Here is a 16454-nt window from a genome sequence, read left to right on the forward strand (position 1 = left end):
CAGGGTTGTTAAAACAACGATGTCCTGCATAATGCACATACCTGTTCTTTTATACAGGTATGTGCGATTGTCCCGGTATATACGATCAACGCCCACACTTCACCCTTTAACGTTCTCATGGTGTTCTCTACTACGTCCTCCTTACAACACATAGGGCGCACTGCGCTATAGGGCGCGCCGCACTTTTTGAAGAAAATCTAAGACTTTTAAGTGCGCCTTATGGTCGTGAAAATACGGTAAAAACTACTTCCAAAAACATTCAGCTTTGATATTAATGAGTTTTTTGGGTTCATTGAGAACATGGTTGTTGTTCAATAATAACATTATTCCTCAAAAATACAACTTGCCTAATAATTCTGCACTCCCTGTATTGCAACACTGATGAAGCAGAAAGTTTAATATGAGAAAAATGTTGCATTTCTGAAGTCAGAAGAGGAAGACTCCGTAAAGTGAAAGAGTGTAACTGTGTACTCACCTAGGAGGAACAGTGAGGGGCCGTAATATTCTGCATTACTGATGATGTGCTTGAGTGAGGTAGGCAAGGACCCATCCATTACTTGGATTAAAAAAAAAGAAAAAAGAAAAAAAAAAAAAAAAAAAGTGGGTTCACAATACAATACAGATGTACAGCAACATATGTAAACAAGATTAGTACAAGATGTATGATCTCAAGTTCATCGGTACAACAAAGAAGTGGATTCCAATGACTCACCATGGCGGATGCCATCAGAAAAGGCAGGGTCCTGGATGGCTTTCTTCAAGAAATTTAGCATCGACTTCAACAGAGCTGCCCTCTGGGGGATACACTGCATACCTAAAGAGATGAGAATCATAGAAACTGAAGAACGCAGGAGTGATAAAATTCATATATTCATTTGTCTGCGATGTGCGTACCTGCACGAGGTGTGTTAGTAGTGCTGCTCTGTGCTCGGTGGTCTCCCTCAGCTCTGGAACTAGAAGATGTTGATGGTCGAGGGCTGCTTTCCATAGCAACTTCTGACACTGTGAGAATTCACAATGTTTCCATATAAACAACAGGGGAATATTTTATATAACCCTAACAAACAGACTACTGCTTATAAAATCTGGCCACGACCAACCAAGGACTTGATTAGGAAAACCATAGCTTTAAGTTAGGCATGATTCCCTCTCTGAATACAGTATTCACTTTAATGTAATGTCATCACATAAGCAGGGGCAAAACAGGACTAAAAGCTCTTTGACAAAGAATTAAAAAAAAAAAAAAAAAAAGGTATAAAGCATCATCATTATTGTTATACATGAGTATTATAGTGTAAAAATAAATATGTACAACTGTATTTAAAAGTTCTAGAAGTTAAGTTTTAGAAATATTTCAATTTTCCCTACTAGGGAGGCCTTTCTAGTAATTGGCATTTGGTGAAATGGCCCTTTATTGATTCAGTGTTTTGGAGGAGCTACTAGAATTGGTTTGCATGTTTTAATGCTAAAAGCACTATACTTTTTTGTACCACATAGTGCAACAGAACATCACTCAGTGCATAGTACATTAGTCTTAATGGGTGTCACTTGTGTCACTGATGCGCATACAGTCATCTAGCAACAAAGGCAGCAGGGCATATAAACAATAGGGCTGCCACAAACAATTATTTTGATAGTCGACTAGTCACCGATTATTTTTGCGATTAGTCGACTAATCAGATCATGCATCCATTGGACGTGCAACGTACAGCTTATTGCACCAGCATGCATCTGCTCTTATATAACTATTATTAGCTTACAGCTTTAAGTGTTTAAGATATGTGCTAACTAAATATAAGACAAGATGATAGTTTGTTAAATTTTAATGAAATGTGCATAATGGTAAATGGTAAATGGCCTGTATTTGTATAGCGCTTTTCTAGTCCCTAAGGACCCCAAAGCGCTTCACACTACATTCAGTCATTCACCCATTCACACACACATTCACACACTGGCGATGGCAAGCTACATTGTAGCCACAGCTGCCCTGGGGCGTACTGACAGAGGCGAGGCTGCCGGACACTGGCGCCACCAGGCCCTCTGACCACCACCAGTAGGCAAACATGGGGTTAGTATCTTGCCCAAGGATATTTGGCATGCAGCCAGGAGGCAGCCTGGGATCGAACTACCGACCTTCTGATTAGTGGCTGACCTGCTCTGCCACCTGAGCTACAGGTGGAGTTTAATAAACTCAGCCGTCTGCTCCTTGGTATCTAAAATATAACGGGACACTGGAGTATATTCTGGAGCATCTCACACTTCTGATAATCAGCTGTCTGCTTGACGTTTATTCAGCTGTGTAAAAACTATAACTTTAATCTCAGCCAAACCGATTTACTCAGGAACAAATAAAATACTGAAAAAAGCCAAACAATAACATTTTTGAGTTATCTAAGTGACTTACATCATGTTTAACCTGAGCAGCGAAAGACAACGGTGGGTTTGAAAACGATTTGCCGGCAGTCTGGTGTTCTCACCGGCTCTAGTGAGCCTTGAACCCCGGCTAGCTATCGAGCTGGTGGGTAACAGACGTCTCCGAAAACGTCAGAGTGCTTTTGAAAATATGTGGTGTCTTGATAAACTGAGCAGATATTTGAGGTTTATACAGCTACATTCTCGCCTGAAAATATGTTAAACATTTATTTTGTGACCCAGAAAGAATAATAAGAGTAATATTAAAACTAACTAGCTGCCGCCATTGTTGGAAACTAAGCAGGGCCGCGCAAAGAATTCTGGGATAGGTTGGGCCACGAAGTATACACCCGACCCATCCTTCAAATCAGGGGAAATGAAGGGCGCATTTCTGGGCCACATTTGTCGGAGTCTTCGAATTTGGACCGTCTTTGTCGTGTCGCTGTAACGACCTGGCGGCTCTTTTTTGCTTCTCATCCGTATACACTCTGCATCTTTCACGTGATTCAGTTTATTTTGAAAAGTCTCCACAGGATCTTGAGCTTTATTGCGAAAGGTTTATGTGGAACAAGCGGACACGCGGTGGTTTTACCTTCGTTGTTGCTAACGACAACGCATAAAAACAAACGCTTGTCTGTCTGTAGTGTGGTTATATTAAATATAAGAGAAAGAAGAAATTAATATAGCCACTACAGTGACCATCAAAATAATGAAAAAACATTGCCGTAAACAGTTTATTTTGCGACACCAAGAAACAAACGATAGCGTAAAATGAAACGATAGACGTTTTTATATCGTCATCCGATATATATCGTTATATCGAACAGCCCTACAACAAAGCCATATCTTGATGCACGCTCAATCATCCAGGTAAGGAAAACCCAAAAAATTTGATTCTGTTCATCTGGATCAAGAAGTCAAGACTTCTGAAGATGTCACTTGGATGAATGATGAAACATTTCTCCCACTGAAAACGCTACATCCAGATGAAAAGAATCAACTTTTTGGCAAAGAAGTCATATGTCCTTGTTCACCTGCCATGTTTGATCAAACACATTCACATAGTGCTTGATTATTTTGGAACACGTGATTTTCCTCTGATGCCAACTAAAATTCAAAAATACCAACATTCTCTCTGTAAAGGAGTTACCCCAATACGTTTAGAAGATCTGTCAGCGCCGCATTCATCCAACAACCCTCTTTTCAAATGAGAAGTGTTCTACTCAAAGACTGGAAAGGCCGGTGAAGCACTAAGAACTCACTGTTGAGTTTATCAACAAAAATTCTCAAGTCAGCAGCAGCATTCAATCAATAACAGGTTTAAAGTTGCCCTAAATCTGGTCCACAAAGATTCCCCTCATTATACAACCTGCACCAGCCTGAATGTTTGACACCATCCAAGGAGTCACAGAATTTGGTGACAACAAATTCTTACCATACCATCCGCATGCCTGAGCAATCTAGATTCCATCCAGGGTATGTGTTTTCAGTAAATAAAAGCTAGCACCATCTACAGCATGAAAGAAGGTTCTAGGTTCACACCTTCCTGGAGCCATCATGCACATAGCCTGCATGCTCTCCCTGTGCCAGGGTGGGTTTGCTCCGTTTGTTTAGAGACATCCATGTGAGGTCAAATCAATTTTAAATTGGATGTAGAGGTGAGACCAACAAAGCGCTATGATTTTGTGGAATAAATCTATCAATGCATGTGTCGTGTCAAGCATTTTTAGTGGTCAGTATAAATAGAAAAGCACTATGTAAATACCAGTCCATTGAGATCATTTTAACCACCACCCTGATGTTAAACATTAAAGAGGACATGAAACACTATACATATAGTGGCTAATATACACCATTGAGCCCTGCTCTCAAAATGTGACACAGATATAACACTGTCTGTGAAGCTGAATTTAAGAAATAAGTGCTTTTAGTTAAAAGTTTTAAAAAACCTTTTAGAGCAATCTTCTGTTAGTACGGAACATAACGTCATGTGGTTGGTTGGTTGTTTTCTAATCAAGTTTTTGGTATATTATTGAAGTTCAAAACATTCCATATCTTCACTTACTCTCCATGTCTGTGTCCATGTCCTCAGACTCTACTGCTGCACTAGGCCTCTGGATCTTTGGCTTGATGACAAAAGGGCACTCTTTTCTCGACAGGTCCACCTCATGCTATTTTAAGAAATTGATAGAGAGAGGAATGAGCAAATGCAGAGGACTGAGTGACTGTATCCAAAAGTGGCTAGGTCAGGAATATGCCTAACAAACCTCTAGTCTGCAGATGAAAATGGAAAGGCCGCTGTGGGACTGAAAGGCAGCCATGTCAAGGTTGGTGATGAGGTCCACAACCCGCACTGCTCTTGTTACAAAGGTGATCTGGTCCTGCTCGTCACCCAAGAACTTGATCACCTATGAAGTACAAGATAATCATTGATATATTTCTTAAAGACAACATTATGAATGGCTACGATGTACTATAGGGCCTGTATGTACCTTAAGGAGGGCTTCCATCATTCCACAGGACACAAGGGCCTCCCCTCCAGCATCATAGCTAGCCAAATGGTAAAGGAATGAAAAGAGTGCTGTTGCAAACTGGTGTGGGTAAGGTTCCATCAGAGGATCTAGAAAGCAAAGGGGGGCGGGGGGGTTAAAAGCTCTGATTTTATTTACCAAATTTCTTGCACATCACTCATTAAAAATTTGGGTCATAATTTCTGCTATGTTCTCACCAATCATTGCTTGTATGCAATTGCGAACCAACACGGGCAAGAAGCCATGGTATGAGGCAGTGCCGGTGCAGTCGATGATGTTGGAAAGCTTGGGCGTCCTCTCCAGATGGACAATTGAAGTTAAAGTGCGCAAAGAGGCCGCCTTGATATCCTGAAGAACAAAATCCAATACAGCACTTCAGAGAAAAGACAATGAAAAAGGACAGATATTGTGCAGACCTAAGAATAAAGAAGGCACTGAAAGTAATCATCTTCTCACACATTCACAAAACACATCAAAAGACATTTTATTAATACAATGAAAGTACATTTAGTGTAATGACAGTGATCGAGCTTGAAGGGGGAAAAAAAGGGGGGGCAAAAAAAAAAAAATTACTTTCTTACCACAAGCTGTTTGTCTGTAATCTGCAAGACATCCACCAGCTCCTCTATCAAGCCATTATACAGAATACTGTTGGCTGACTCTTGGAGTGCATTTGAATACACTGGTGGGGAGAGGCAAAGAAAGAGAGAAAAGGTTAGAACATAAAACTAGGACCAAAATCATGTCACTTTCTTGGGAAAAAGCTTTCTGCTCACCCAGTATAGAAATAGCATGCAGTCGGGCTTGTACAGCCTGCAACCTCTTCTTGTGATTTGAGAAACCATGGGCTAGTCGAATATGAGTAAACAGTAGGGTCTGTTTGTCTTTTGGGATGTTGTACATCATTGTCAGTGACTCCATGATTTCTGATGGGCTCTCTGAAATCTATGAGACAAAACAAGCTATGTATTAGGTCAAGAAGCCAAGATGTGGCTTTTAAGCTGTTAATGATGCAATTCTAATTTGACTGTACCTTGTCAAGCTGCTCGATGTGAATATAATGTAGTGTGTTACTACTTGTCTGCGGAGGGAATATGACATTTGGAAATGATTGGGACACAGTCAGGTGGTCAACAGAATATTCCAAATATTATTCAGTTTTTACTTTGGTTGCTTTAGTAAATGTTGATGCCTATACCTTTCTCTCTACTTTGACCTCAGGGCCCGGTTCAGCATAAAACTCAAAGTGAAGTGTGGTGGCACTGGGAGGATACTTCTGCAGTGGGAATATGCACATAATTTATAAGTAGGCGTAATTTAATAGTTTTTGACAGCATCTATTTAGAAACATAAAACTTTCTGGCCAACAGTAATATGTAGATTATAGTTATGAAACATCATTCACTCACAAAAAAAAGAAAGAAAAAAAAAATCTTACCGTCATAGGCAGATCCCTGCAACATTCAGCCAGACCAAAGCCATTCTCCTTCCCACCCCAACTCTGCAGAAAAGAAAAGAACAAAGAGACTAAACAATTCAACTCCACTTCTTGAGGGACAGCTAGAATCACAATGACAAATGTTCACCAGACCTCAGCCAAGTGCTGCAGACGGGCCAGGAGAGGAGTCCTTTTTTCAGATCCCAGTCTTGTGATGTAGTTGGATCGCTTACTGAACACATAGAGTAGGTTCAGCACAGACAGGACCACCTGCATGTCACATGATGCTAACAAGGTGGTCAGGTGCTGTAAAGGGGGTGGATGGTAGATAAAACAAGAAATATTTAAGTTTGTGAACTTCATTTTCTCTGATATATCCACAGCACAAAAAATAAACAAATATGTATCAGTAGTACTGAAGAGCTGAATTGGTTGAACCATACCTCTATGGAGCTGTAAAGGTGCCTAGAGAAGCTGTACTCAATAAGCAAAGCTGTGAAGTTGAGCACTGCCAAAAGCAAGGCTTTGAGCTGTCCATTCTCTGGACGGTCACACACCAGCAGCCATGACATATTCTCTACTGTCTGGCCTGCATCACACAGAATACCATCAAAGCGGTCCAACAGATCCACCCAATGGTAAAGCTCACACTGTTGAAAGAGATAAAAAAACCAAAAAACTAATTTCAAACAAATATTACATATCATTGATTTAATTTAATGTCCAAAAAAAGTTTTAGATTTTGTATTCTACTCTCAAATTAGTAGTACTTCTGGCCATTAGGATTCTGTAATGACAGCAAGTCAGACCAATGGCAAGTGCCAGTGACATTCATACATAATTATTTTTATATTTGCTTGTAGCTCATAAGTTTTCATAAATTTAATAAAGTCAAAGTCAATTTATTTCTCATTCCCCATTCCCTTTTGCATTCTGTTAATCTGTATTATTACTAGACTTGCTAAGACATAATTTCATTTCAGGGAGATGTTTCTAGGAGTGTGGTGCGGAAATGATGTCATGAACTTGTGTCAACAGGTATTGTGAAATTTCTCAAATATATTTGATGATATTCCACACAATTCTAGAGTGATGGGAACCTTGTTATAAGAGTTTGTGTTTTATAAAAGACTGAAGGAGTAGCTTCTCCTTCAGCCTAATCTTATTACCTTGCCAATATTCCAGGTCTTGATATGCTGCAGTTCAACCAATAGCTGCTCATCGTTGCATGCCTTGAGCTTCTCTATAAGTATCCTGCAGTCAGCAGGCTGTTGGTGCAGAAGGTTTAGGAAAATATTTGGTCAAGCACAGTTCCTGGATCCTTAGGAGTCTTCTCAAAACACAATATAGCACCCTAAACAGATGATCTATGCTGATAGACAGTGAAAATCTCCATTTACACTGAACTAACAACTCTGGGCAAACACAATAACCCACAATACTTTCACTCAAGTTGTTTAAATATGAGAAGGAAGAGAAAAGAAAAAGATCAATTAACAAGTCAAAAAGCAAGTCAAAGTCAAACTGAGCACAATCTAATGAACTGGGCTTAAAATTGTACATAGAAATACTATGTGTGTATTTGAGCTACTTTAAGCTGGTAATCACACTCTTTGAGAAACAAAGTGAGCCTGACATTAGCAATGCTAGCACCACAGCATTCTTTAATGCCAGTACCCTTGTGCAAAATGTGGTTGAATGCCATTTTATTCTGAAACAGTTTAGATACAGGCATTTATTTTCTAAAACAAAGTACTGCTAGAATTCTCTGCTTTAGTAGGGCCGTGACTTGTTTTACTTTCCACCTAGCTTGTTTACAACTTCCCTTCAAAAAAGTGAGGGGTGCTGCAGTCTGCCTAGTGGTGGAAGACTGTTCAACATCTTTGAACCAACAGTTAAAAAGCATAGTGAATTACTTGGTTTAACTGACCAATACTTCCATTTCTGAATAGCACAATCCTACAAGACGTGTCCTGTCACTGTTTACTTATCACGGCAATCAGCTGAGCAGGCATTATCATCAAGGTAAACAACAGTATGGCTGTTAAATGTATTAAGTCTTCAGCTCTAACCCCTTACCATTCTTAAAAACTCCAACATTAAAGTATTTCAGTTCAATTTAACCAAATTCAGGTCAGAGAGTTCAAGATCCTTCTAAGATAAATACCAGAATTTTTCCTGTAGAAATGTTTGGTGCTCAAAACAGTTACAGCCAGACCCACAGTAATTAATAGAATTGGAATAAAGTTATTTCTGTATCCAGTTTTGTTAACTGGGGTTTCATTAAACAAGGATAACAGCCATTCCTGCTTATCAAAACATTACAGTAGAGCTGGGCGATATGAGATTTTTTCATATCACGATATGTTTTTTTTTCATTTCAGGCGATAACGATATCTATCACGATATAAGCCAAATAACTATATTTGTAAGATTTAAATGTGCCGTTGCTCACAAGTAAAATGTGAAATAATCAGCAGCTTGTTTTTATTTAAATATTTATTTCCCATAATAAGTTCAACAGGGTAGATGTACTTAAGGAACATGAGACTTTTTCAGATAAATAAAGGCAAATATTGCAAACTACACAAAAGGCAGCCGCTAAAGCATTTAAGTTTCAAAATAGAACAAACGAAACAGACTACTAAATTGTCAATTCCACTTAGAAACAAAATATTAATTCTAAAAATAAATCTTAGTTTGTTTTACAGAAGAACAGACAAAACTGACTAACTTTTGTCAATATCAAATAAACTGAGAACTAAAAGGAAATTCTCAATCTCTCCTTGTTGTATAGCTGAGCTTTTCAAACAGTTTTAACAGTTACTTTAGTCTGACAAAAGCTGAATGACGAATTAGCGCTTCCAGTCAGAGACTGAGGCTACGTCCACACGTACACGGGTATTTTTGAAAACGGAGATTTTCCGTTTTCGTTTTAAAAAAATAATCCCGTCCACACATAAAGGCAGAAATGAAGGAAAACGCTGCTATGAACATGCCAAAGCAGCAGGTGGTGCTAGATTCCTAACCGTGCAGAAATGTTGGCCAATCAGAAGTCTAGAAGCCTCGGTGGGAAAAAGTAAACAAAGCTGGGGCATAGAAGCAGAACAGAGTCGTGTGTGTGGACGGACAGTAACTGTGTGTATATGTAAGCATTTAAACACTGCAGAGAGTAGAATTAACAGTAACAGTATTGTAGAAATTCATTTCACCGAAACAATAACGTGGCGCGCAGTGTGACGCATGCACCAGTTTATTGTATTTCCAGACTTGCTTTCGGCACAATTTACAGTGCTACTCTGTTTTTTGTCAGACTTGAAATAGCCGAAATACCTTCACACTACGGAACTTCTATGGCTCTTCCGTTCGACAATCTCTCCGGCATTGGAACCATCATCTGTTTTCTCTTCGGTCACGCTCGGTTGATTTTTCTAGTCGGCACACTCATTTCCTCCATTACGCGCTGGCTCCATTACCCGCTGGCTGCTTCCCAAACAAACACACGTGCGGCTTGGCACTTGTGCTGTACTAACAAGTCACGCGACGTGACGCTGCGGCTGTGATTGGTTCGGCTCTGCGCTACTTAGTTTGGATTGGCTGACCTTTTTTTTTAATTTTAATTTTTTTATTTTTATTTTAAGAGGACAAGAGCGGCGAGGTCTATCGCGATAGCTTAATTTCTCTATCGAGTAAAAGTTATATCGCGATACATATCGTTATCGTTCTATCGCCCAGCTCTACATTACAGATAAGAAAATTCCCAGATTTTTACTAGAGAAGTTATCCGAGTTGTCAACTGTATCGTACACATCATGCTTGCAGTCATAGACCCCCCCCGCGCATTTTTGGACATGACACACTGTAAATTTCTTACAATATAAAAATAAAAAGCATCTTCAACAAGTTCTTTTAGGCCCTGCTCCCATTATGAACTCTTATCACAATTGGCTAGAGAAAAGTCATCCTAAATATCCCAACTACATGCAATTTAGGCAGCAGTGAGGTTAGGAGCTATGAAAGAAAACGCAGCCAGCATCAAATATACTCACAGCTTCCGTAGGTGTTTTCTTTAACTTGCTTCTGTCGACCTTCATTGTCAATAATCTCTATTTGCTGCTCCTGTTGAGAAATGTTAATGTAACCCATAAAGCAACATCTAATAATGAATTTCAGTGTGCTGTGATGCAGATATTCTTCTATAGCACTTGGGTAAATATACATTTGGACTTTACATATCTAAATACTCCCAGCCAAACAGTTATTCAGATATTGAAATACTAACATTAAAATGTCTTAAAAAAAACCAAAAAAAAAACCAAAAAAAAAAAAAAAAAAAAAGACTAAAAAAACAAATAAGATACATACTTACAAAAAAATATTTGGCAATGCCCACTTAAGGGCATGTTCCAGTTGCTCTATCTGTAAAATCAAAACCTTACATCAAAACAGTATTCCATATGTTATTTAAAAAAATGCTCCAGGTAAATATGTAAATTATTTGGATAATATCCAGTACATAATATAACACAAAAAAGTACCTGCTGGCTATATATCTAGGTAAATTCGTACATTATGTACTTGAAATACACATAACAAAATACAGACAGTCGACTACAAATCTCAACATTTGGCAGGGCACTCAATGAATAAGCAAAGGTAGATGATATGGCGATAATCCTCGAAATTCTGTTACAGCGAAATATGATTGATCACCACCAGTGGTTAAAAAGGTGATGAAAACATTGACATTTTCTCAGGCTCTCTAAAAGTCTGATGATCACAAAGCAAACCGGGCAGAGCATTAGCTGACGGCTAGCGAGCAATGTACGACACAAAGTTAATCAAATTATATTGGGTCCCATTTATTGGCCTAAAACATTAGCCCGACGTTTCATCACTTTCAAATTCAGGGGAGATTTAAGCCAAACAGTGCGCCTCTCTGTTTGCTTTTCCATAAACTCAAACGACTAGAAGCTTACAGGTTAAAGTTATAGCTACCTAGCTAACAAGCTAGCGTCGGTAATAGCTTTACGTTATTTACCTAACGTTAACAAGTTCCTATTCAAAGCCCACTCTGCAGTTATAGGTCATAAACGTGATGCGTTTTGTTTGTAATCAGGTAGCAACACGTCTAAGAAAACGAGAACCCCTGTAAAACTCAACGTAGCGACAGAATCGATCGGCAACGTTTGCTGCGGAGATGTTAACCCCTGACCAGCTAACACCGAGCTACCGGTACCGTTAGCAAACGATCTTCCTCTGAAATTCTAAGTCACCAAACGTTTTTTAAAAAGTCAGCCAAGTCATAATCAAGTCATGCGTGTCATCAGCGATAACCATTCACAATGTAACTAAACAAAATTCAAACCGCTAGGACCATTTGTGGCACAGCTGTCAAACCAGACCTTACAGATTCACCATCCTGTCCTGACCTGACTCTTGACTAATTTAGGTCGGGGCTGCACAGGCCGCAAAAAGGAGCCCGCACTCCCTAGTTCTGTGCTGGCCCTACTCCAGTTAAGATGAATCTGTAAACAACTCGGTGACTAGCGACAAAGAGAGGAATGTGTGCAAAATACCTGGAAACACTAACGTGACTTTTTTTTTTCTTAGGCTCGGAGTTCCTGGCTCTAAAGCTACAGTCGTTGCACGCGCTAGCTAGCGAGCTAGCTACCGTTAGTTGAGCAGTGAGCAGAAACGCAGAACAACTCGCTGAATCATTGTCGGACTGGTCTAACGTGACACTGCGAGTTTTGTTTTTAGTTTGCAGAAGGGAAAATTGACTACCGAATCAATTAAGAAGTTTGTTCGTCCGTCCGGAGTATTACAGTATCCCCGCCTGTTTCCATAGCACATAGGCACTAGCTCTTGGCACAGTCATGAGTGTGGGTAGTGTGCAAAAAGTGAATAACGCTACGGCTGGGAATGAGAAGCCACTGCTGTCTGTATCGATGCAGTGCGTATTTATAACGGGGCAATGGGCCCTCTGTGGGATGCACCACCAAAACATCTTATCATATTAAGTCGACACAGTTCTTCAAGTTATTTTCATGAACGCATACCAGGCACACCAGCGTAAGCGCCGACATATTCATACGAACTTACATGTGCATCAAAATATTGTGCTAGCCACCGTGAACACTTAGAAAACACAAGCACATTGCATCAAAACAACTTTAGGTATTTGATCCATGAATATTTACAAAATAAATAAATCAGAATTTTTAAAAGCCTGTTTACAAAACCTGGACAAGTCAGGAGTATACACTTTATTTCAGCTAAATAAGCTTAGAGGTTGCTAATTGTCTAGTTCATTGATATTTTTTAAGATTACTCACTGTTGCATTATGTGTGTAAGACTTCTCTGATGAAGTAAGCAAGTACTTAATTCAAACCTTTAAGAGCTAACATACTGATGTTAGAACACCGACCTTGCTCAGTTACTCAGTGCTACATTATAGCTTATATGATTTAAGTGTAGTTTTCTCCATATGCCTAATTCAACAAAATTCAGTGTCATTAAAAAAAAGAAGAAGAAAGGGGGGGAAAAGGGAAGCATTGTTTTCTTTTGGCACTATATTTGTTTACCAAATTAATCTGAATTATTCATGCATTATTTATTGATAGGCAAATTCAAATTACACAAAATGAGTGGGGACTAAATTAAACCCCTGCCATATCTAGGCATTATCTTAAGGGATGTTTTTGTTTTAAATATTTTATTGCAATATCAGTGGATATTTTACTGACATTGGTTGTATATTGGTGATTATTTAAAATAGTATTTACAGGGTTTTTTTAAATTATAAATATGGATGTCTGCCAATATTGATTACAGCACCGACATAAAACCAAAAAGTTTCCAAAAGCTCCACACACCCTGTGAGAGGTTATGGTTTTTCCCTAAATTAATATTTGGGTATGATGAGCAGCACAAACACTGTCACTGAGCCCAGTTGTTCAGAGCTGAACAATGGCTGAAAAATAGAAATCACAGTAAATCTCACCAAGACTATCTGGTTAGACAGATATAACCACATGGAACCAGAAAAGAAGGTCACATTTTCTTATTTAGGAATTTCAATAACTTCTGCTAGTTTGAGTTGTGGAAAAATATTTCAAATACACCAAAGTGTTTACTGTCAGAAATACCTTGCTCCTCTTCTTCTTATTGCAAACTAGAATGTGCCAAAACTCTGCCAATGGCTATAGGGGGTGTTTTGTTTTTGACATTTAGTGCTTTTTGTGCCATATGATGACAAAGAAATCATTATTTTTTTTAAAAATACTGAACTGTTTTTATGTCGTTCAGCCCTTCAAACTACCAAAGCATTTAGCCCGTGGAAATCTCCTCTAACACAACAGATAAACATCAACCACTGCCATCTCTGAATACCATCTTATTTGCCAATAGGCGATGCAAAAATCGACTGATACAGATATTAAGTTGTTACATCAATTTATCCCTGCAGGTATATTCTTCATGTATAGTGTGCATTACCAGCTCAGTTCAGTCAAAGCAGAAAAAAAGAAAGGGGGGGAGGCAGTACTCACCAGAATCTGATCTGGTTCAGTGGTTCCACCTTTCTCATCCTTGATTTACTACGCTGTTTCTTTACACAATCTGAAAACATATGACAAACAATGAAATTAGTTTTGAATGAAGAAAAGAAAATGGAACTGCTTGGACACTTGAAACACCATCTCTATTTCTCCAAACGTCCGTCATGTCAGTGTTTCAGGAAGAATTCCATTAAAACTGAAAGATTTTCTACTTTGTAAAATTAAATATAGTTAAACACTTATTTCTGTTTCACTGTACCTCCAGTTTTCTAACTTTGGGGCCTTAACAGTTTCCTTTTAGACACAGGTTTCAGGATGTATGTGGTTTTGCACATGTGAATGACATTTCTAACTTATCTGTATCTTCCTTAAGTCATTATTTTTAAACAAACTGAATTCTTTGATATCTTGTTACTAATTGGACAGTGTGCATAACTGCTATGGGAGTTATTTTTTCTGTAAACATGGACAACAATCAACAGATCCTTACTGTTTAAAATTTTCTCAAGTTCAACTTATTTGTCTGCCATTAAACTACACTGTTCAGCACAGACTTGCTGTTGATGTGCATGCCTTATTTATGCCAACCAAACAGAACTTTATTTATGAAAAATCCATGAGCGAGAGTAGTAGTCCGCATAAAACAATTTCCATTTCGGCAATCTCTCTCATTAAATCATATGGTACTTTAATATCACAACCTCCATATCACTGAACAGAATTACCCTAATTACCCAGATTTTAAAGTACATTAAAATATTTGCAGAAAAACTTGTCACATCTCCACTTTCAAACTGTTTTATACTTTAATAAGCTGATCACCTTTAATGAGCGAGCTGAGGCCTGGCATTAATGAATTATCCCGGCAATAGTTTGATTCAATAATAAAGAATACAAAAACCCATGAGGCACTCAGGGGAGATTTAAGCCAATGACGGAGAAGTGGTCTACTTCTTTGTCATACCATCACAATTAACAGCGATTAAGAGTATGATGAGATGGTGAAGGGAATCTGACAGGTAACAAATATTCACATTTCAGCAGCTCGGTATGTTTTCACCAAGTGGTTTCACCGCTTGATCTCAAGACTTGTATATGTAAATGAGACAGTGAGACTCACCGGCATCACATTTATAAATAAAGGATAAATAAAATTTGCAAATGTAGCCGAGTGCAATATTTTCTTTGACGAAATCATGCTGATTCTACCGATGAACGCACATTTAATCTAAAACCAACCTGTAGCATTTATAGCTGCTGACATTATGGAATGTTGAAGTCATCATCCGAAACACAAAGTGAAGTAAAGGCTATTATTACTCCCAAGTTAACTGAGTTAGCTCCAAGTTGAAAGCGTGTTCATTCAGCTCCTATCCCATTGTTTCTAAGTGTTGTTTAAGTAGCTTGCTACGCAGTTAAAGATCAGTCAGTAGTGGCGCTAACGTAGACAAAGTTAACAGCTAGTCATCTGATGTTAGCTAGGTTTACTAGCACTTTTGGCTAACATTTGCTACTTCGGCTTTAATTCAGCTTTGACGGCTAACGTTAGCACATCACGAAAAGTCAATCTGCAACACACACTTTGACTCAAGTTGTCTTCATTCCCGCCAAGAGAACAAGCCGCAACAGAGGGAGAAAACTGGCTTTGAATTACTTGCACAGAGGTGCAAATACCCACACACAGTGAACATGACTCTGCGTGTTAAGTGTGCGGCTTCTGTGTTAGAGGGTTTCGCGCGAGCTAATCGGCTAGCCGTTAGGGCTCCGAGTCCGCACAATGCTCTATCCATGGGATCACGGCTAAATTAAAAATGGCGGTTTACACTGCAAAAGACGCATACATTACCATTAAAAATACACTATTTTGGTGGCTCGGATCCCGTGACGAGAAGCAATCAGCAATTTACGGACGATAGACGTCCATCACCGCTTTGCTAAACCCTGTGTCAACACTTTAGAATAATTCTTTCTGCCTACCTCGAATGCGTGTTACATTTGCTTCTCCATCTTGCACTAACGAGTGGTATGGCAGTTTAGTTCTCGCGAGAATACCTGCTGTTGCGTTTACACAGGGCACTCCCTTGTAATTGCTATTAAAAAACCACACAAAACAAAAACAAATGCTAAGGCATTTCAGATTGGAAGTAAATGGCATTTCCAGTCTCGACTTTTTAATTAAATGTGCAAACGAAAGCACACAGCAAAAGTCTCCAGGCTTTCTGAAAAATATAGTTTAATATCAAAGTGCATTCAAACTTACTGACATTTGTGGAAAAAAGACTGGACATTGTATTAACAAATGTATTCAACCCTAAAATTAAACTGTGGGATGTTAAGATGTTAAAATAATAATAGTACAGTAATTCATAGATCAAAAAAACCATGAGAAAATATGTTTACACCCTTTATTAAAAATACCCAAGTAGGTTGCTAATCTCTACAATTAATGAAACTGTACTTTTATTGGAAAAAAATCATTAAGTGTAGATGTTTTTAATACAACACAACAT

General features: G+C 38.7%; 1 protein-coding gene across 3 annotated transcripts in view; it reads right to left on the minus strand.

The window, feature by feature from the left end:
* Positions 1–15976, minus strand: part of huwe1 (HECT, UBA and WWE domain containing E3 ubiquitin protein ligase 1) — a 53722-nt gene extending 37746 nt beyond the window's left edge. For all 3 annotated transcript variants that reach the window (XM_085394014.1, XM_085394013.1, XM_085394012.1), the window contains exons 1-19: positions 15922–15976; positions 13936–14005; positions 10751–10800; positions 10431–10500; positions 7551–7649; positions 6825–7031; positions 6535–6687; positions 6382–6444; positions 6142–6219; positions 5977–6024; positions 5720–5888; positions 5525–5625; positions 5141–5291; positions 4905–5032; positions 4680–4820; positions 4478–4583; positions 895–1002; positions 713–814; positions 476–556 (exon numbers count right to left, since the gene is read on the minus strand). In XM_085394014.1, the coding sequence (XP_085250140.1) occupies positions 476–556; positions 713–814; positions 895–1002; positions 4478–4583; positions 4680–4820; positions 4905–5032; positions 5141–5291; positions 5525–5625; positions 5720–5888; positions 5977–6024; positions 6142–6219; positions 6382–6444; positions 6535–6687; positions 6825–7031; positions 7551–7649; positions 10431–10475 (1780 nt within the window). In that variant the 5' untranslated portion in view covers positions 10476–10500; positions 10751–10800; positions 13936–14005; positions 15922–15976. The remainder of the gene's footprint in view (positions 1–475; positions 557–712; positions 815–894; positions 1003–4477; positions 4584–4679; positions 4821–4904; positions 5033–5140; positions 5292–5524; positions 5626–5719; positions 5889–5976; positions 6025–6141; positions 6220–6381; positions 6445–6534; positions 6688–6824; positions 7032–7550; positions 7650–10430; positions 10501–10750; positions 10801–13935; positions 14006–15921) is intronic.
* Between the last annotated feature and the right edge of the window lie 478 nt (positions 15977–16454).

This window comes from Rhamphochromis longiceps, linkage group LG20 (genome assembly GCF_057381845.1).
Source record: "Rhamphochromis longiceps isolate RC_006_pf linkage group LG20, R_longiceps_female_GT1.1, whole genome shotgun sequence".
NCBI lineage: Eukaryota > Metazoa > Chordata > Actinopteri > Cichliformes > Cichlidae > Rhamphochromis > Rhamphochromis longiceps.